Here is a 21,263-nt window from a genome sequence, read left to right as displayed (position 1 = left end):
TCAAAGAGAGCAGTTTCTCTTTGGCAGCAAATTCTCAGGAAGAAATAGTAGAAAAAAATTTTTGAGTTTAAGCTCCTGAAAAATGATCAATAGGAACTATAAAAGTACTTAAAATCTGTGTCTGAGTTTTCATATGAATATTTAAAGGAATATTTAGAATATAATCAAATCTTGTACTTGCAATAAGATGTGTATCCATTTTAAATCACAAGTACTATCTTATTGTAAGAACCAAATATTTAATTCTTTTTCTCAAGAAGATCATTACCCGCCTCATCTCCCCAACCCACTGTTTCTAACATCCTATTACCATTTTGTCAAAGTGTGAAGGAAGTCTGTGGTACACTATGAAGGGACAATCATCACATCACTTGGTTGGATCTAGATATTTTCTTCATTTGTAGAGACTTTCATCACAGGCCCATAAGTTTGAATACCTTAAATAGAAAGAAGGAATACCTTTGCACACAGAAGATTTGAGTCTGAAAGCCTCCTGACTCCTACCTAGATGGTGCAAGATTTGCTAAATTCTATTCCCTTTTGCTCCTTATAAATAATCCTTTGTTTGTAAGTTGATCTTTGTAGCAGTCTACCCCATCATCCTATTTCAGCCCTTTTAGAATGCATCCTTGAAATTATTGAAATTTATGTGTAAACTATAATTTACTATACAGAAATTTATTATACTTATAACTTTTCAACGATACAATTTTTTTAAAAAGAAATACCTGTACTTGGATAATATTGTCCAATTAGATGTTGCTGAAAGAAACACCTGATGTCAAAGAAGAGAACATTAATTTTAATAATAGCAACACATTATAAGAAGTTTGTAGGAACTGTTTCAAATGCTGTATGTATAAAATCACTTGTCAGAATCCCAGCCCAGTTTAAAGACATGTATTTATTTACAGTAGAATTCTCCTACCAAGATGTATTTATTTAAACATTAAACAGAATTTAAAGAGGAGGAGAAAAGAGCATAGAATTTCTGTTAGGATCACTTTCCAGTTTTGGTATAATTTAGCCTGACTTTTGGTACTGGTTGTTTTAATTGATAGTTGCTCACATCAAGAGAAGGATGTGTTCTTACACCTGATCATAAGAAACCACGGCTACAAACTGTCTCTGGATTTGGAAATATAGGATAAAGTCGAGGTTGTTTGCTTTGATAAGATTAATAATCATATGTATATGGCTTTAAAATGCTTAAAGTACTTTCATAAACTTATTTCATTTTATCTTTAAAAACTAACCAATGAGATAGATAATTAGGGTACTAACTATATAGATTGGACAGATAGAAGACTTTTTTAATGTAGATGTGAGATAAATCCAGAGAGTGACTTGGGTACACAAACTAATGTGTCAGATCAGAGCAAGCCCCATATTCTTTAATTTGTCATCAGGTACATTTCTTTCTACATCTGTCCATAAATTTCATCTGTCCTGTAAAAATGTGATTTTTTAGGTTTTCGTTAGATGATTGAGATGTGTTTTTAAACCTGAGCTCTTCTGTAAGTACTTGAGTGATTGATTAGTCTTCTAACTTTAAAGGTGGGCCAGCTCTGCGGCCCTTGTGTCATGTGTTCTCCCTGAACCTGCAGAGCTTGTATTTTAGTGGAAGGGCGGAGGCAAGACCTGCCCTCTCAGTGAGGCCCAAGGTGTTCACAGTCGCCCACCAGATGTTTTCTTGTCTAGCACTGAGTATTGAAATTAGAAAAGACGGTGAAGAGTATAAGAAATATCTCTGTTTTTCCCACCTTAGTGGAAAACTTGCCAAAATCCACTGGTACAGAGAGAGAGACCAGAAGGGAAAGCCCAGAAAGTCAGCGGCCATGGGCTGTGTTCTCCTTTCCCTGGCCAAGAACTACCAGATCCTTTTCTCTCAGGAAACTGCAATCTGGTTGCTTGTTCTGCTTCTCCCGCCCTGAGTGGATTTGACTTGGCAACCCCACACCAGCTGTTCCCACTTCCTCCCTTGGCCGTAATTACCTAAACTTTAGGCACAAACACTTTCCAATTTTGGATATATTCCATTTATTTATCCTTAAAATGACCTCTTGAAAGTTATAGTGTCCCAAATAGCTATAAAAAGTTGTCGGTCTTCCCTAGGAATGAGACCTAGACTGGAATGTCTCCTCACTTGGTTATCAAAGGATACCTGAAAATCGAAAAAGAAAACATTTTGGGGTGTTTCTGGTACAGCCAGGGTAGTACACTAACAAGAAGCCCCTTAAAGACTTCAGACTGTTAGGAAGTTGTAGTGTAGTAATGCCTCTTCAGAAACATTCACTGATAAAGAAATGAAGTTTATGTTTATTTTATCTTTTTACTTCTAGGCAGCTCGATGAGACATTTCCATGAAGTAATGTGAATTACAGGAGTTGTGTCTCAAATTTATTACCCTTCCTCCTTTTTTTTTTTTCCTTCAGTGGGTTTAATACAAATTAAACATCAAGTAAACTCTGTCTCCCTCAAGACCGTAATTTGTATCCCTGTAGTTTCTACAAAACATAAGCAATAGTTAATAAGAAAGTCAGTAGATTCCTATAGGGATGATTTTAATATAGTTTCATAATTTGTTATGATGCAGGCATTACCTGAAATGAAAGCATAGAAGATGTGTAAGGCAGTTGTTACTCCGATGAGCAATTCTTCAGGAAGACATAACACACTGGCTCTAAGCCCATAGCAGCTGTGGTTATTTTTTCAAGTGCCAAGCAGAGCCTCAGCTCACTCTGTCCTCACCATGGCTCCCTTCACTACCACTTCCATTTCTGTGCACCAAAGGAGAGATGATGGTAGAGTAGCTCTTGTGCTGAGAATGGGGACATCTCCCCTTCCAGTGACATGAGGATGGTGCTGACTGTGATGGGCCTTTAGCCAAAAGCCAATGATAGAATACAGAGTTGGAAGAGACCAGTGACCACTCAGTCCAGCCCTTAGTGCGTCCAGCCCTTAGTGCCTTAGACAGATGACTAATTGGGAGCAGAGCCAGAACTTACACATTATCTACCCAAAGCAAAGTCCAACATTTTATACATTCATTAACTTATTCATTTATTTATGCTTTTATTGACTACTTGCCCTATACCATTCAATTTTCTAGATAATCAGTAGGGTACAAATATGAACAAAATATGGCCCTGGCATCCAAATGGTTCATGATATAGGATGGAAGAATCATATGAAGAAACATTTACAGTTAGTACATGCAGTGCTGTCAGACATCTGTACAAAGGTTAGTGATGGCAAAAATGCGGACATAATGTACTTCTTTTAGAAGAGAGATGTCACTGAAGACAGTCAAGGCCAGCTTCACAGAGAACAGGTTTCTTACGCTATGCACAGAGGTCGCTATGTGGTAGAGGATGACAGAGAAGGTTGTTTCCTTGTTTCTTGAGAGAGGAGAGAAGTCTCTTCCTGTCAAAAGAGAGCAGTGTCTGCAAGGGTGTGGCTTACTACACTGGAGAGATGCATCATAAATCAAATTTGGAAAATTCTCCAGACAGTGTTCCTGGCTTTGTTGGCTATCCAATATTTTTCTATTTATTTTATAATAAATAACCCAAATTTGATTTATGATGCACAGTGTGCATGTATGCATTTATGTGTACGTGCATAGTAACTACTTGTGAAATATCTGTGGGAAAGGCCACTTTCAACTTTCCTTCACAATGTCAGTGTCACTCATCTGTGTCTTAATTTTCATTCCCCTAGGCACCACCATTGCCCAAGCCCTTATTTGACGTCCTTGGACTTTTGCAATAGCTACCTTAATACTTTTTTCCCTCCAATACTAAATACCACCATCTAATTAGTATTTTTAAAACTTTAACAAGTTTTACTTTTTATTTATTTGTCTTTCTTGGGTAATACATTCACCTGATACAAAAATTTTCAAGTGCAGAAGAGTGTACAGTATGGTGAAAAGCCACTCTTCATTCTTGTTCCCCAGCCAGCCTCCTCTTCCATTGGTAACCTCCATTATTAGCTTCTTGTATATTCTTCTACAGAGATTTTATGAGTGTATAAATTGGGATTTTATTTTTCTCCCCTTTATACATAAATAGGAGCATAGAGTAAAAATCAGCTTGTAATTTGCTTCTTTTCATTTATAGTATATCTTGGAGATCTTTCCATACTTCTGCATAAAACACTTTCTCATTTTTGTTTGGCTTTATCATATTTCATTGTCTGGAGTTTCTGTATTTATTTATCCAATCAGTTTCTAGTTGATAGACATTTTCGTTTTTCCCAGCCTTTGCTCTTACAGTGTTCTGTGTACGCTGAAACTTCTTTATGCATATCACACATCTTAAAAAACACTTTCTCAGTGCCCACAGCAGAGTACTTTATTTTGGCATTCAAAACCTTCAGTGCGGCTCCAAATAACTTTCTAATATTAGTACCTGAACTTGCCAAAATGAACTTTCTTCTTTAGCTCAATGATTAAATTCAATATTTTTCAAATATTTCTTTAATTCTCTCTTCTATACTTCTCCAAATAAACTGTCTTCTTTAGTCCCTGATATTTGTTGTTCTCTAAATGTGCCTTTGCTGTTCTTAGTCCTCTAGCTTGGATCCTCACCTCTCAGCTTTGCTTTTGGAAGTTGTGTCTGTTCTCCTAGGCTCATCTTGAGTTCCACCCTCTCCAATGATCTTCCCAGACTTTCTTAATCTCTTCTTAGAAACCCTAGTTTTTGCTTTAGTATTGTTCTTTAGACTTAGTATGTATGTTTATACGTGCATGTGCATCCAAGCTTATGGTGTTTCTTTCTAAATGTGTACATGTTATTTTTTAATCAGCAAGACTGTGAAGTATTGAAGGTATTTAAGTATTTTACATACATCTTTATGGCTCTCAAAATTATCCAGCACAATTCCTTTCTCTATAGATTTTTATTTGCTCATCTGTTATGTTTAAATGCTAAAAAATTTTACATAACTGCTCAAAGCCAAAGCCCTCCTTTGTCCCCACGTTGATCCTGGGATGAAGAATGATGGCTGGTCAGCTGAATTTTGCATCACTCTTCTCTTAACCTTGCCAGAGCTGGCTCCTCTTCTTAGCCAGATGGACCTACCCTTGAGGTTCCATAAGCCTTGCATTTCCTGTTTCCATGACAACATACATAATATCTTTTCTAATAGGCTGTTCAGTTTGTTTTTTCTAAACCATGATTCCCCAACCTTAGTGAAGCCTTATACTATTAACTTTCCTAGATGCCCCACCTTGTTTCTAGTCACTTTAACATTGAGGAATAATGACAATGATAGCTCGCTTTATCAAGAGCTTTCTATTTGCATGATCTCCTCACAACCTAGAAGATAAGGGCACTGCTTGCAGTGTATTTATCTCATTTCACTTCTTCTTGAGCAATGCATAAATTATATTTATGACTGTTTATTGTCAGATGGCTTTATTATCTATGTGTGGATTTGCCCATTCTGATAAGTAGCCAGTACCCCTTATTTCCAGCTGCCCAAGAGGCAGCATGCTGTTTGGTCCCTTCCAAGGGCATGAATGAGTTTGTACTTGGGGAAGCAAACTCGTTTTAACATTTTCCAAAAATGTCATGGCTGAGAAGGTAATTTTGTGCATACATTTTCTGCAAAAATGATTTTTAGATTTTTCACTATTGGATTTTACATGTGTGTACAGTTTTCCTTAAATCATAGGTGATACTTCCATGCTCTCCTATCTCCTTTATCAGATTGTAAACTTCTCAGATGCAGAAACTTATTCTATACAGCCTGAAATTTGTAATTGCTAATAAAATTGTTAAAACAAAATTTTCCACAAAGAATAGTTTGATTAATTTATTGAATTAATTTTGTATTGACTTCTTTACTTTTTTCTTTTCTCATTTTTCAGGAAATCATTTGCCAGAAGAATACTGTGAGTATTTTACTTAATCTTTTCAAAATTTTTTTTTATCTTTTGTTTTCCATCAACTAATCTCTAGTATCTTTTCATCTCCACAAAATTTAATTTTATCTCTATTTTTCTTCTTTGGAGTTTTGTATTGACATAAATTTGGTCATTTATGTAAATATTTTCTTATAGTGAAATTTTATTCATACTAATGGGAGATGACACTGATACCTTTTTTTTAATACATAATTATGTTTTTAGAAAAATTTTCCAAAGTATATTCAATTTTGTGGAATTATAAATGACACTAAAGCAGCATATAAATATACACAGATACACACATATATGTGTATATATATGTATATTTACACACATAGATATCTATACATATATACACTACATGTGCAAGTTGTAAGTATACATATACACACATATATAGGTATATGTATATATACATTATCCATCTACTACCAATTTATCTGTAGAGATTGATTTAAGTTCCTGTCTGGTATCTGCCTTTGAGAGCACACTACAGAATACCTACCCTTTATACAGAATTACACAAAAGTTAAAAAGTGATCAAAATAAATTAAAATTTTTTTAATGAATGAAGAAATATTGTAACATACAGAGGAATCAAGCCAGTAGTTGTATTTTTTAATTTGTAAGGTAAGCCAGTATTTGAAAACCTTAAAGAATGTATCTCTCCTGCTTGGAGTGGAAATATAATACTGCGTAAAAGTCTGCACATGATGTCAGTTTAAGATGATAACATTAAAAGTACAATTGGTAGTTTTTTCTTAGATCAGAAATTTAAAAACTTATAGTTAGGTCAGAAAGTCATTGTAGCATAAATAATATTGTCATTATAAACTCCCCCTTTTCATCTCAACAAGACACAAGCAATTATTCTCTCATATAACAGTTCAGTGTAATAGATTTTATTAAACAAATATCGATCAAACACATACCGTGTGCCAGGCTTTGGGCTTGGTGCCACAAACGATTCACTGTGGGGGTTGAAAATGGAAACAACCATGTTTTGTAACTGTTCCGTGAGACAACAAATGAGAAGTGCCGGAGTCCAGTTGGGGAAAAGATCAGTAAATAAGTAAGCGAACAAACCAATTAGAAAATTAGCATAAAGCATCGTGCTGAAGAGTGAGTAACCATTATAACAAGTGGTCATGGAAGGTCTTTTAGAGGAAATAACATTTACCTGAGACCTGATAGGTAGGAAAGGGCTAATCATGCCTTGTGATAGTTTGGTTGTGTGGAGAAGCAGATTTACAAGATGACTGGATGTTACATGTTATGAATAAGTTGCCATTGACTTGCGTAAGCTGCTGAGTTTCACATGCTGGGTGTTCTTATCAAAAGTTGAGTATTTGAGTATATATTTCAATATGTTTCAATGCTGAGAGCATTTTCCCCAGAAGCATCATTCATGTTTGACACACTCTTATGTTCACCTATATGTAGATTTAAAAAATGAAACCAGAATTGGTAATATTTAAAAAAAAAAAAAGTGACTGATGATAATTAAAACAAGAGTACATTTTGAGCTATGGGTTTTTAGAGCTATGGAAACAGCCATGGCCCAGAAAGATCAGCATTGTTATTTTATGACCATGCCTTAGTGTTTTGAAATTTAAGGAGATATGGCCTTCTTTCTAATTAATATGTTATTAATAAGAGGCAGTGGTTATACTTGAAGTGTCTGTTCTTGATCACACAGCAGTTGTTTTTATTTTGCTTTGGATTATTAGTTATTTAAACTCAGGGTTTGGTAGCAATCTGTAAACAAATTGCAGTGATAATATTTCTAAGTTATATGTGAGCCAACGTGGGAAATAAATGTTCCCATCTTATTGGTTTTCAAGATTTTGAAAAAGTGCTTTACTTCAAAGTTTGTATCTTTTTAAAAAACACGATGTCCTACAACCAACCCTTATACTTTCTCCCCATTGCATGGTCACTGGGCAATTTCTTGGCTCAGGCCTGGTAGTGTCCATGTGCCTCCTGCAGTTTCTCAGCCTCGTCAACAATAGGAAATGGTTAAAAAAAAAATTATTGTCACAGAAACCTAGGGAAGAGATTCCAAAAGGTGCAGTGAGGCCAGGAACTTAGGAAAACATTAGCATGCTAGGTATTTTCAACAAGTGTTCTGAAGTCTTATTCAATGGGGTTTGACAGACAGTTTCAGGAATCTGTTTTTCTCTGCTGCTTTATGACTCTTATTTTTCTCTCTTTGCCCCTCTACTCCTCAGCACACATCCAGACATCTGATAGTCATTCTCTCCCAGAATTAGTTTTATGCAGATGTATTATTCCCCAACACCCAGTATTTCAATAATAATGCATCTTTCATGTTTTATTCACAAAGACATGTAATATTAAAGGTTCTGAGGACACAGAACTTTAGCAGCAGAAAAGTAATATTCTGAAACTCTTCATAGTGCTTTTCTAGTTTATTGACTTTTCATCTATTCGGTTTTATTTTGTGCCTTAGAAAATTTAGAGCATTTTCTTTTGTAATTTTGAGTTACAGTGCTTAGCTAAAACAGGAGTATTTGTTTCTTTTATAACCCATGCATAGTTTAAGCTCTAAAAGTCTGGAAAGCAGATGTTTGATATATATGCCTTTCTTTTTTGCCTAGGCAGTGGCTTGAGTAAAGATGGAATTGGTTGACATGCTATGGGATATTGGTAACATTTTAGAAGCAGGATGTGTTCATTTTCCTGCTTCTTGACTGGTCTTCTAATTGTTGTTCCATGAAGGAGAACTTGAGAAAGGAACAATTTCATGTTCTTGATTTTAAAATCAAACCTCAACCTCTGGAACATCTTCTCATACTTTAAATGAAAGTCAGGTCCAGTTTCTGCTTCATTACCTCACACACAAGAAGCACCTTAGAGTGAAATGTTCATAAATAATTAAGTCTGTCTGTAAGGGCACTTGTCACGTCTCATCCGTTTGCTGTGACAGCAACTTGGCTTGTGTACAATTCATGAAGTTGACCTAGGGCAAAGGGTTGGTGTGCCAGCATGTAAAAGCCACTAGGGAGGGTGTCCAGCCCCCTAGGGATAATGACATACCCTCTAGAGAAAGAGTCCCTGGGCTGGAGTCCCAAGCACAGAACAGGCCAGCTGTGCGACCTCTGAAAGCCTTACCTGTTTCCTTACCTGTAAAATGGAGACAATAGCACCTTCTTCAGTGGGTTGTTGTGAACTAATGACTAATGGTCCCCTGGCACATACTAGTGAATAAATGTTCTCATTATCTTACTTCCAAGGGTCAAGAGAAGTGCTGTGTTGTTCTCCATAATGCCAATATGGCTAAGAACTGATAATATGGACTCCATGAGTGCCCTAGAAGAGTGATAGAGTTTTCCACATATCTTGTCCTAGTTTTAAGGGCTCCACATTTTTCTTTCTGTATGGTTTTTCTCTTAGAGGGTTCTCCTGTTTCCTTAGATTCAACCCTATCAAATAACTCTTTCATGTGCCAATCACATATTTCCAACTCTCTTTGGGTATTTCCACTTTGGGTGACCCACTTCCCTAAAATCCCGACCTCTCTAAATGTGAACATTTCACCCTACTACCCTAAATCAAACCTCAGCTTCTTTAAGTTCTCATATTTTAACCGGAAGTCATGTTCCATTTGATTCATTACCTATGCCCCAGGGTCCAATATGTTCATAAATAATTAAGGCTGGTTCTACTTTCTAAATTATTTTTGTTAATGATGTCACTATTTTTTAGGAAGCCCTGTTTAAGACTGTGAAGTCACTTTTAACTCCTTCCTCTCTCTCTCAATAAGTGTAACCAGTGGGCAGGTCGTGATTCTTTTTGACATCAAGTATGTGTGTCTGTCGCTACTGTTGTAGATCTGGTCATGCTTTGTAGTTTCCTGCCTCATTTCCTCAAATCTTGTTTCTTTCTTGTTCAGTCCATCTGTTTTTTGCCCATAGTGTCAGAATGCACAGCCTTGCTTATGTTTCCCGCTCTGAATCCTTACATGAGTCCCACTGTTCAGCATATATAGTTTAAAATCCTTAGCTTTGCATTCACTTCCCATCCCTGAGCCCCAAGCTCTGGTCAGACTTGCTTATTATTCAGGCCTGCCCAGTCCAATTTCCCCTTTCTTCTTCGCAGCTGTCATTTTGTTTGCAATAATGTACCCTCACTTGTCATCATTAGGAACTGGCAGAAGGTCATGAAGAGTGAGTGGAAAATAGCATGGGCTGAGGTGCAAGAGAGAGGCAAGGGCTGGATAGTCAGGGCCTTGTAGGCAGTAGTGATTTTTTTTTTTTTTTTCATCTTCCTCCAGGAGCAAGGGAAGGGGCTTTAAGCAGCTGAGGGAAGTGATCTGATATCAGATGTTAAACGATCACTTTGATCCAGGTAGAGAATAGATTGCAGAGCAAGAGTGGAAGCAGGGCGACTAGGCAAAAGTCAGTTACAGTGGTTCAAGCCAGATATGTTGGTGGCATGGTCTATAGTGCTGGTGAGAAGATGGAAGGAAGTGGACAAATACAAATGTATTTTGGAGGTAGAATAGACTGGACTTTGATAGGGTATGAGAGGTAAAGGAAATGGAAGTATAAAGGATAAATTCTAGGTCTGTGGTTTTAGTAACTGGGAGACTAATGGAGCCATGACTGAGATAGAGTGTCCTAGAGGGGAGCAGCTTTGTTCTGACATCAGTTACAGCAGAGCCTGTCACATGGGCAGCCCTTAAATGTTGGCCCTTATTACTTTCGTGTATGTATTCTGTGTCTCTCTGACTAAATTTTAAGTTCCCTGAAGGCTAAATGCCATGTTCTAAATATTTACAATATGAAAAATGGCAAGTAAACATTTAATTGATTGATGGAAACTGTGCCATGCTATTTTTTGTATCATCTGTAAGTCCAAATTATTTGAAGTACACAATTAAGGAATTAGAGGAAATTTCCATTTTCATAGGTCATAAATAAGAAATGAAGTTTTTCTTTTTCCTCTCACATTCAGTATTATTTAAAATGACTCGCAGAACTAAGACTTGGGATTATGTTAGAGTGGAGTCTGCAGGCTAGCTCACCAGCCCTGGTGCCTCCTTTCCCCACAGATGTGCACTGGGAACTACACGTTTGTTCCATACATGGTGACTCCACATAACAAGGTCTACTGCTGTGACAGCAGCTTCATGAAGGGGTTGACAGAGCTCATGCAGCCGAACTTCGAGCTGCTTCTCGGACCCATCTGCTTACCTCTTGTGGATCGTTTCATTCAGCTTCTGAAGGTGGCACAAGCAAGTTCCAGGTAAAGTTTAATAATGCCATTTGGTGATGAATGTGAAATGTTATTCTACTTTATTGGCACACCTGATCAGATGTTTCTTAGACATAGTACACAGTCAAAACCAGGGGGAAAAATGTGTGATATACTCTTAAGTGGATAAAATAGATGCCACCTCGTCTAAATGTTACATTTTTTTCACTTATTTTCAGGGAAAAAAAATCTACTAACTGTATTCTAGTGATGGGAGTGCTAAAAGTATGTTCAAGTTCAGAAACATTATCCAAGTAAATGTCTAGGGACTTCTAGTGTAAGGGTGAGAAGTCTGCAAAATTTGCTGAGAACATTATATTTAAGAGCAATCATTTATGTTATTAAATGATGATGCTGAGTTGGAAGGTAAAGATTATATTATGTTCAAATGATAGGCACACCTAATTTATTTAGAACAACTTATACTCAAAACTATAAAATGAAAAATAAAGTTTGGGCATTTTAAGTGGTACATTACAGGTTCTTCAAAAACTTATCTACCTTTAATTCTTTCTGAAGCAAAGCAATGTTAAAAGAAATATAAGACTCACAAATTTCTTAATAATGCTAGTAATATGAGTTATTCATTCTATGTATCTTAATGAATTGAAAGCTACTAATGCTGCAGATGTCATTTATTTCCTTATAAAATTATTGCTTTTCATTTAAATCCTTTCTAATATTAACTCTTTGAAATGTGTGTTTTCTCACTAGCCAATATTTCCGGGAATCTATACTCAATGATATCCGGAAAGCTCGTAATCTATACACTGGTAAAGAACTGGCAGCTGAATTGGCAAGAATTCGGCAGCGAGTAGATAATACTGAAGTCTTGACAGCAGATATTGTCATAAATCTGTTACTTTCCTACAGGGACATTCAGGTGAGAAGATGCTTAAAATCTTTTTCATATAGCATATTGGAGGTTTAAAGGAGTGTTAACATCAAATGTCAGTAAACTTCTAAGTTATTCACGTTAGTATACGTAATATTTTTTTGACTCTCCTACGTTTTCTGTCCCAAGATTGTATGATGAATGAAGTAGACTTCTATGAGTTACTCAGTGATGTGAAAGACTTGAATGGTAAAGGTCTGCCTTTTCCTCCAAAAGAACAAAAAGAAAAATCTGTGTGTATAGCTAACCCATGGGATAGTCTGGTCTATTCTGTTAGCTTCAGGGACACTTGTCAGTCAATAAGTGAAAGCTTTGTTTTGGCAAATAGCAAAAATTTTTAGAGCTTTATGTACATATCTACGTTGAAATTGTGTTCAAGATGTAACTAGCTAGAAGCAAGAAACATGCAATGAATTATAAAAATAAAAATTTTTTAAATTACAGTTGATATACAATATTATATTGGTTTCAGCTGTATATTATAGTGATTAGGCATTTATATAACCTACAAAGTGATTCTCCACACAGTTGTTCTAGTGTCATTAAACTATATTCCCTATCCTGTACTTCACATCCCTGTAAAATTACTTTTAAGACATATAATGTAAAACACACGAACATCCTATGTTATTTTTATGGACATGTCTTAAAAATTTTAAGAATATGGTGAGTAGAATGAAACTTTCTTTGAGTTAGGAATTTGCTATTAGATTTTTATAGTAAAAAGTGGCTTCTGGTTTCTTACTCCCGGCCTTTAGGCCTGAGTAAAGTTTCATGTGAACAACAGAGACTCACACGTGGAGAGATGTGGCACTTAGGATCTCATGATTAGAGTCACTTACTCATGTTGAAACAAATTGTTTTGTTGCTTACAAGAGAAATTCAGTCAGTTGCTCCATATCCTTGGTACTTTGGAAATGATTTCCCTGAAAACAATTGATAGGACACTGCATATCAGGAATCTGGCTCCATGGAGAAGTAAACCACCCATATTTAGACAATATAGCATTATATGCTAGGTGTTTTATTGTTTTTCTGGTCAGCTGTGGTAACTTTATATTTCTAATGTTTTTATATAGTCCAAACTCTTTATTTAAAAAAAAAATAATGAGAGTTTCTTCTTGGCTCTAAATTTTTCAAAGTACTTTTTGGATTTTAGTTGTTTTTTTAATGCCCTACTCAGATTCAGATATCTAGTTGTCAAAAAGCATTTCATCATCAGAGTTTTCTCCTAATTGTTCAATTCTGTGCTCTTCTCTTGTTTGAAAGGACTATGATTCTATTGTGAAGTTGGTAGAGACTTTAGAAAAGCTGCCAACCTTTGATTTGGCCTCCCATCATCATGTGAAGTTTCATTATGCATTTGCACTGAATAGGTAAGAAGAAAAATTTCCCATTTGTAGTGTGCCAATAAATTATTTTTTAATTTGCATATTCTTTCTAGGGCGTGTTTTTGCTATAACACTGCAACCACTCCTTACTAGAATATAATATTAACATTTCTGCTTCAACCATATAAAATATAGAAAGCATATATTCTAATTTTTTTCTGAATTTTTTGTCCTCACTGTTTATATATTTAAATCCTTAAAATTATTTTTCTTCTCTGTCAAAATTTGTATCTGCTATTTATATATTTTTAGAATTTTTAAATTATATTAATATGATGTTATCTCTAAGCAAACATCCTCAACACCATTATTATTCATGTTGAAATTGACGAAAGTAGAATAAGGGTAGTTATATCTAGGTGAACATATTTTAAACAGAGAATATGTTCACTGGGACTGCTTTGAACACCATCATTTAATTTATAATTTAATTATAATCGAAATTCTTTTGGCCGCATTTTAGATCATATGTCCTTGAATCTAGGACCAGGACTAACACTGCTGCTTCCAGTTCTTCATTTATGCCTTCTGTCCATCTCATATCATACACTTCAGGGCCACTTTCTACCCAGAGTCACCATGGAGGGCCATCCCTGCTCTGGCCATGGGGAGGCCTATAACACTGAATTGTCCAAAGCTTAATTAGTCATGCTGTCCTCTTCCATGGTGGAGAGTTGAATATATATGTAATTACTATAGCTGAAGAGAATGATGCAAAGAAAAATGAAGGGGACATCACATCTGTTGAGCACTTAGCATGTGTCACTTAAGGCTTCATTATTTTACAAATGGGGAAACCGAAGCCTAGAAAGATTGAGTAACTTTTTTTCGTGGCTCATAGTTAGCATGTTGAAAAACTGAGGCTCAAACCCAGATCAATCTGATGCTGACATTTGTGTTCTTCATCAGTAAGTTCTCCTGCCTCTGTCTACAAAGAAAAAAGTCAGCGTGCTATTCAACCAGGGATTGTTTCTTTCCTTCTTTATCCACACAAACCATGGAATTTGTTAACTTTATCAATAAATGTACAATAAAAGTATATTTTATCTCCCCATTTATTAAACACCTTTTTCTTTAGATTGAGCAGAATGAGACGAGACCTCCAGAGATTACCTGCTCCAACTAATTTTCAAATAAGTTCTTTTTGAAAGATGGAATGAAATAAGTTCTATTTTGAAATGAAAAATGAAAGTCCATAAGAGCCTCCTATATTTTTCTTTATGTTTCATCTTTACCTTTTCTAAAATAGAGTATAATGAATTGATAAGCATATTTGTATGAAGTGTTATTCTAAACTCAAGAATTACATAGAAAGATTTAAAGTAATTGAGAATAGAAATAACTTTTTTATGATGGCTTTATTAAAGTATAATTCATATTTCATACAATTCACCCATTTATGATGTACAGTTCAGTGGTTTTTAATATATTATCAGAATTGTGTGACCATCAACACAATAAATTTTAGAACATTTTCATCACCCCAAAAAAGAAACCCTAGCCCATTATCAATCACTTTCTCTCTTCCTCCCCAAACCCCTCAGACCGAGGCAACTACTAATCAACTTTTGGTCTCTATAGATTTGCCTATTCTGGACTTTTTAAATAAATGGAGTCATACAGTATGCAGGTTGTGACTGGCTTCTTTCACTTAGCATAGTGTTTTCAAGGTCCAAGAAATAACCCTTAAGAGAATTATTATCTAGTTTTAAGAGTCTGTACATACTTGCTGTTTTAAAATAAGCTTCATAAAGCAGCTTACTTAGATAATTTGTCACTTGAAGATATTAGGCAATAATTGGGTTAAAGTTGGTTTGTTGCTATTGTCTATGAATTAATTTGCTCAGGGTTTTGTCCCTGTTTGGATTCGTTAACTGTCCAATTCAAGGCCACCCACTGACTGTATTCCTAATCTCACTCCACCAATTTGAATTTGCATGTGAACTGCAAGGAAATTGGAAAGACTGTAGATGAGTAAGTACAAATCCATCACCATTATCAGAAAAACAACTCAAAAGAGATCCTCTTAGACCCAGGAGACATAAATAGGATGAAAACAAAAGGTCTTAGGGCAGTTTACAGAGGACTCTAAAAATCTAATTGTTTTTATCCTTTTAAGCTTCAGTAATGTGAATCAATATATTAACCACAGTTTTAAAAAGATAATTGGCCTATTTTGCTACTGTAGTCTATATTAAAACAAAATGTTTCCTTCCCCTATCATAGGAGAAATCTCCCAGGAGATAGAGCAAAAGCTCTTGATATTATGATTCCGCTGGTGGAAAGTGAAGGGCAAGTTGCTTCAGATATGTATTGCCTAGTTGGTCGAATCTACAAAGATATGTTTTTGGATTCTAATTTCATGGACACCGAAAGTAGAGACCATGGAGCTTTTTGGTGAGTATATAGATAAGATACTTAACTTGATAAACCCGTGATATAAAAAATTGTTTGCAAATCAGAGCATTCAATGTTATTATATTTAGATCGTGTGTTATATTTAGAGTATGTATTATTAAATAAATTTTAAAATTTATAGCTTTAGTAAATTTTCAACACAATTCATTTAATATGACAGTCAATTAGGGTAAATCGGATGAAAAGATAATTTAAGAAAATCATTTTAAATTGATATTTAAAGTATAATATGTAATATAATAAATATAATTTTGTGGAAAATTTATAAAGTTTTATAGAAAGACATGAAAGAAGATCTCAATGAATGGAAAAATATACTGAGTTTATGGATGAGAAGATTTGATATTTTTAAAGATATAAATTTTCCCCAGCAGAGCTTTCTCTGTAATTTGACACATTGATTCTAAAATTTATTTGAAAAATCATGGGCCACGACTAAGCAATGCAATTTGGAGAACAAGGTGGAGGGACTTATTTTACCATATAACAAGACACACTGTAAAGATGTAGTAATTAAGACAGTTCAGTATGAGTATAGGCATAGACAAATAGACAAATAAAAACACTGGCACAGAAAGGAAAGCCCAGAACAGACGGAGGTATACATGAGACTACACTTAAGACAGAGTGGGGGAACCCTGAACCAGAGGGGAAAAGACAGACTTCGATAATGGTGCTGAGAAAATTGGTGTATCAGCTTGTAAAAATAAAATTGGATCCCTGCTTTAAGCTATGCACAAAAAAATGAAATCCAAGTGAATTAAAGACTAAAATATAAGAAAAATACTTTTAGAATACAATACACAAATTATTTAGGACTTTAGGATAAGAAAGAATTTCTTAAAGAAGGCTTAGAAATACCATGAAAAATTGGGAAAGTAGAGTACATTAAAACATTAAAGTTTGCTTCTGCTCATCAGGGTTCTCTGGGTTTGGATAATGGCAGAGTAGGTTCTGTTGCACTGACGCTCTTGTCAATAACACTGACAAATGTTGGAATAAAGAAACACTTTTAAAAGTTTGAAAACACCAAGTAGTGACTAAAAGTAGACATAAACTAGAGAGGTTTTGATCCTTGGATAAAGGGTACCACTTTAGCTAAGATCTATAGTAAATGGCTTTTCCCTTGGGGGCACTCCCTGGTCTGGAGGGCATGGGATATATACAACTCAAAAAGAAAATCAGTTTTACTGGCCTGAGGTGTCAGGTCGAGGCTTCCAGAGTGCTTGAAAATTGAGGAGGATACCCACTAAATGAAGGAGCTGTTGAGAGAGCACTTCAAAATCTGTTTATGAACTCCCCTTCAGTTCTTAGCTGACTTCTGAAATGTGCATGTGTGGGGTAAAACTCAAAGGAGCCAGGCAGAAAATAGCAGCTAGGAGACTGAAAGAGCTGAACAGAGATTTTAGCAGCTGCTCAATGCGAGAGAGACAGTTTAGAGTTTGAATCTCACCAAATTAGAGGGGCTTGATAAATAGTCTGAGCTTTCCACTGAACTCCAAAAGGACCAAGGCTTAGGAATAAAATACTGTATTTCAGAACTAATGAAGTACACCAAAATTAAGAGCAAAACCAAAACAGAGCAACCCTAATAAAACCTAAAACCGAGACTCTACATGATCAAGGTAAACCACTAATAATTTTTTTGCCTATTGTAACAAAGCTATTCTTGTGAGGATAGCAAAATCTAAACTCTCTATAACATAATCTAAAATGTCTAGTACACCATCAGAAACTACTAGATTTGTGAATAGGAAAGTGTGATCCATAATCAAGAAAAAAAATCAGTCAATAAAAATAGACCCATAGGCAATATAGATTTTGGAATTATCAGAAAAGGACATTGAAATTACAGAAAAATATGTTTAGGGGACAGCTGAAAAGGATGGATATTATGGGTCAAAATGTGAATAATTATGAGATATATCTATAAACTGAAAAAGAACCAAATGGAAATTCTGGAACTGAACACAAATTCCATCAGATGGCATTCACAGCAGATTGGACACGATACAAGAAAGAATTAAAAAAAAAAAAACAACTTGAAAACAAGTTATTAGAAAGCTTTCATATTGGAGTAGAGGAAAGAAAACGATTGAGAAAGAAATGAATTTCCAGTGACCTGTGGAATGACATTGAACAATCTGAGAAGGAGAGAAGAGAGGTGATATAACGAAAAATATTTGAAGAATTAGTGACCAAATATTATCCAAATTTGATTAAACAAACAAACAAAAACAGCCCACAGATATAGGAAGGTGGGCAAAATCCAAGCAAGATAAACACAAGGAAAACCATTCCTCAGCACATCATAATAAAATTATTGAAAAAGTTAAACAAACAAACAAAAAATGAGCTAATTTGTTGCCAGCAGACCTTTACTTCAAGAAATGTTAAAAGAAAATCTTTAGGTTGAAGGGAAGTGATACCAGATGGAAACTTGGGTCTGTAGGTAGAAATCTAGAGCACTTAGAAATGGTAAATATACAATTGAAAAAAAGATATCAACAAAGTGAAAAACTGAACCACAGGTAAGGAGCAATCCATGTAACCAATAAAGGATTTGTATTCTGTGTGTACACACACACACACTCATATATACACATAACTCCTAAAATGCTTAAGAAAAAAATATTAAAATGGGCATAGGCTATGAACAAGGCCATTTACAAAAATAGAATCACAATGGCCAATAAACATTTTGAAACATATAAAAAGATACTTTACTGCATACTAAAACAATGATATACTATTTTACACTATTCAGATTAACAAAAATTTATAAGTCTGACAATATCAGTTGTCAAGAATGTTAAAGAAATGGAAGACTTAATTCTCTCCTGATTATGGTAGAAATTTTTATGATTTTTAAGATGTTGGCATCATCAAGGAAAGTTGACAGCTAGTTATACTCTTAGTTACATACCCTCAAGAAACTCTTGAAGTTTCTCTCTGTAGAAGGCTCAACAACAACGAAAGTCTAAAAAAACAGTTGAGCAAAATAAGCAAATGACAGAATACATAGAGTAAAATATCATTTGTAGAAACTTTAAAAACAATCACACATCTAAGAAAGGTATAGATGTGTGAATAAGCAATATAAATTCCAAGTTCAGTATAATGGCAACTCGTGGGAAAGGACTGGAAAGGGACCATGGAGTGATTTGCATGCAGCTGTAAGAATATTTAAAACATTTTGTTTCTTAAGCTGAGTGATGGGTATGTGGGGGTGTTGGCTTATACTATTCTTTTGTACTTCTTAATATTCCTAAAACATCCTTCAATTACCCCTTAATTTAAAAATATATTAAAGAAGGTTGACTTTGATCAGAAGTTCCTCAGTAATAGCTGTAAAATTTTTTAGGTCGAGAAACACATTTTAACTTTCAAAATCTGATATTATTTTAGCAGTTTAACGAGGAACTGAAATTGGGATAATGGGTTATAACTAGGAAAACTTGGGGACATTGATTTCCTAGATCCTTATGGAAAGCTTTGGTTTGGACTTCTAAATTTGTATTATAAATTTTTACTTCAATCCAAAGAGTCTTATGGTTTCTCTTACCCACGTTTTTTTCTTCTGTTACAAAAGAGGAATATCACTATGCAGCCTTTTATTACCAGAAGATTCACACTTTAAGAAAATTGTTAATTGTAGAAGGATTAGAATCTGATATTTGGAAGCATTATGGCAGTATAAATGCTTAGATATGGTGGTAATAATGAAATGAATAGATAATCTTTAAAAGGTTAATTTTCATGGTTAGTGAATTTAGATGGAAAACATCTCTTATAAGCTTCGTGCACAGGAATAAAATAGTGTTTGCCCACTTAAAAACCAAACAATTTAGACTTACTGAGGGCTTTCGACGTCATGTAAAGTTCAGTTAAGGAACAGAGTATTTTCTGTTGCATATTTGTTTTAACATTCTGTGCTTCCAGATTCTGGCTCCTTTTTTATAGTTTCCATTTAGTTGAGGAACATTAACTGCCTCTCAAAGGAGCTTTGTGTTCAAGGTCTTCAGGTCAAATTGAAGATGTCAGAATTTTTATGATTTCATTTTAAGCTATCCACTAATTTTCTAGTAAGATCAGGGAAGCCTATTAGAGCTCAAAGCCTTTTAATGGGCGGGTCCTTAGGAACTGATCTCGTGTGCATCACTCACTGGTTCATTTCATAATATAAGAATGCCTGTTTGGTGTAGATTACATATCCATAACCTGCCATTATTGTCATTATATACATTTGCCCTAGGAGTTGCTAAAAGGGTTTTCCCCCATTTTAAAATGGGTGTATTTTCACGCCTTCACAATTGTAAAGCTACTTCGATATTTCTTTGTGTTTTGATCCAGCTCCCACAGTACAGCAAACACATTCCTTCCAGTTGGCGTGTTGGCATCGTCTCTAACCTTACTTTCTGTTAGAGCTGAGAAGTAAAAGCACTTCGTCAAGGTGCTGACACAAAGGGCCTCACTGAGGTTATTAGGATCTGGCCAGACTTACCCAGGATTTCTCATTTCTTGAGTCATTGTTCCCAAAAGGGATGTTTCAGCTGATCTTTTTGAGCCATAATCCTCTGAGCTTTCACTTGTCAAATGCCGGTGCTAAGGTAAGGGTGGAATATAGTGGCAGATGGTCACTCCTTCCAGTTTCTTTCCATGGCTCGAATCATTTTCTGTTGGCTCGATAGACAATGATCCACTGACCAGGGGAAATTTAAGGATAAGATCTTCAACCTACTAGAAAAAGACTCTCAAGCAGTAGTGATTGCAATGGCTCATAGAAGTCTTTCTTGCAATTCCCCTTTCTAACATCTTTACAGAGTTCAGTGTTCATGCTCCATATTAGAGGGAGAAAGTTTTGCACACTGACCATTGTATCTGATACAAGTACTGAACTACAGCAACCTTTTACTTCCAGAGTGAACCTCTAATGCATGTCTGTCTTCTGAGAGGTTTACTTGAGATTCAGAATATGAAAATAGAAAATAAGAAAAATATCTATATTTTAGATTTTTTAAGTTTGCAGAATTGTGATATGTTGTTAAAATAAACTTTGACTGTTGAATTTTATCTGGGACAGGACGAATGGTTTGAATGAACACATTTCGCTGATTTAAGTATAAAAAAAGAATAGTTCTCTAACATAAGATGTTTTCTGTTGTCACTTCCGTAGTTATTTTTGTTCACTAGAGCTCTTGTGGATGACTAAAATAATGTTATTTTTTTTTCTATATTTAAATTTCGATAGTCCAAGGTCTGAAAAATGCCTTTTCGATCAGCAGGTAATTAAACTTAGTTTAGCTTTTAGTTATTAAAACATTGTAGCTTTTTATCATAAGCTGTTTCATATAAATTAAAT

General features: G+C 35.0%; 1 protein-coding gene across 2 annotated transcripts in view; it reads left to right on the top strand.

Annotated features, from left to right (window-relative positions):
* The window catches only part of MAP3K5 (mitogen-activated protein kinase kinase kinase 5), a 167,972-nt gene that overhangs the window by 57,900 nt on the left and 88,809 nt on the right, over nucleotides 1-21,263 (top strand). For both annotated transcript variants that reach the window (XM_016165843.2, XM_016165845.2), the window contains exons 3-7: nucleotides 5,879-5,902; nucleotides 10,995-11,188; nucleotides 11,912-12,080; nucleotides 13,362-13,468; nucleotides 15,710-15,880. In XM_016165843.2, coding sequence (XP_016021329.2) covers nucleotides 5,879-5,902; nucleotides 10,995-11,188; nucleotides 11,912-12,080; nucleotides 13,362-13,468; nucleotides 15,710-15,880 — 665 coding nt within the window. The remainder of the gene's footprint in view (nucleotides 1-5,878; nucleotides 5,903-10,994; nucleotides 11,189-11,911; nucleotides 12,081-13,361; nucleotides 13,469-15,709; nucleotides 15,881-21,263) is intronic.

The sequence above is a fragment of the Rousettus aegyptiacus genome, unplaced genomic scaffold (assembly GCF_014176215.1).
Source record: "Rousettus aegyptiacus isolate mRouAeg1 unplaced genomic scaffold, mRouAeg1.p scaffold_m13_p_1, whole genome shotgun sequence".
Taxonomy (NCBI): domain Eukaryota; kingdom Metazoa; phylum Chordata; class Mammalia; order Chiroptera; family Pteropodidae; genus Rousettus; species Rousettus aegyptiacus.
The sequence above is the reverse complement of the archived record's forward strand: the minus strand, read 5'-3'. Positions and strand labels throughout refer to the sequence as shown.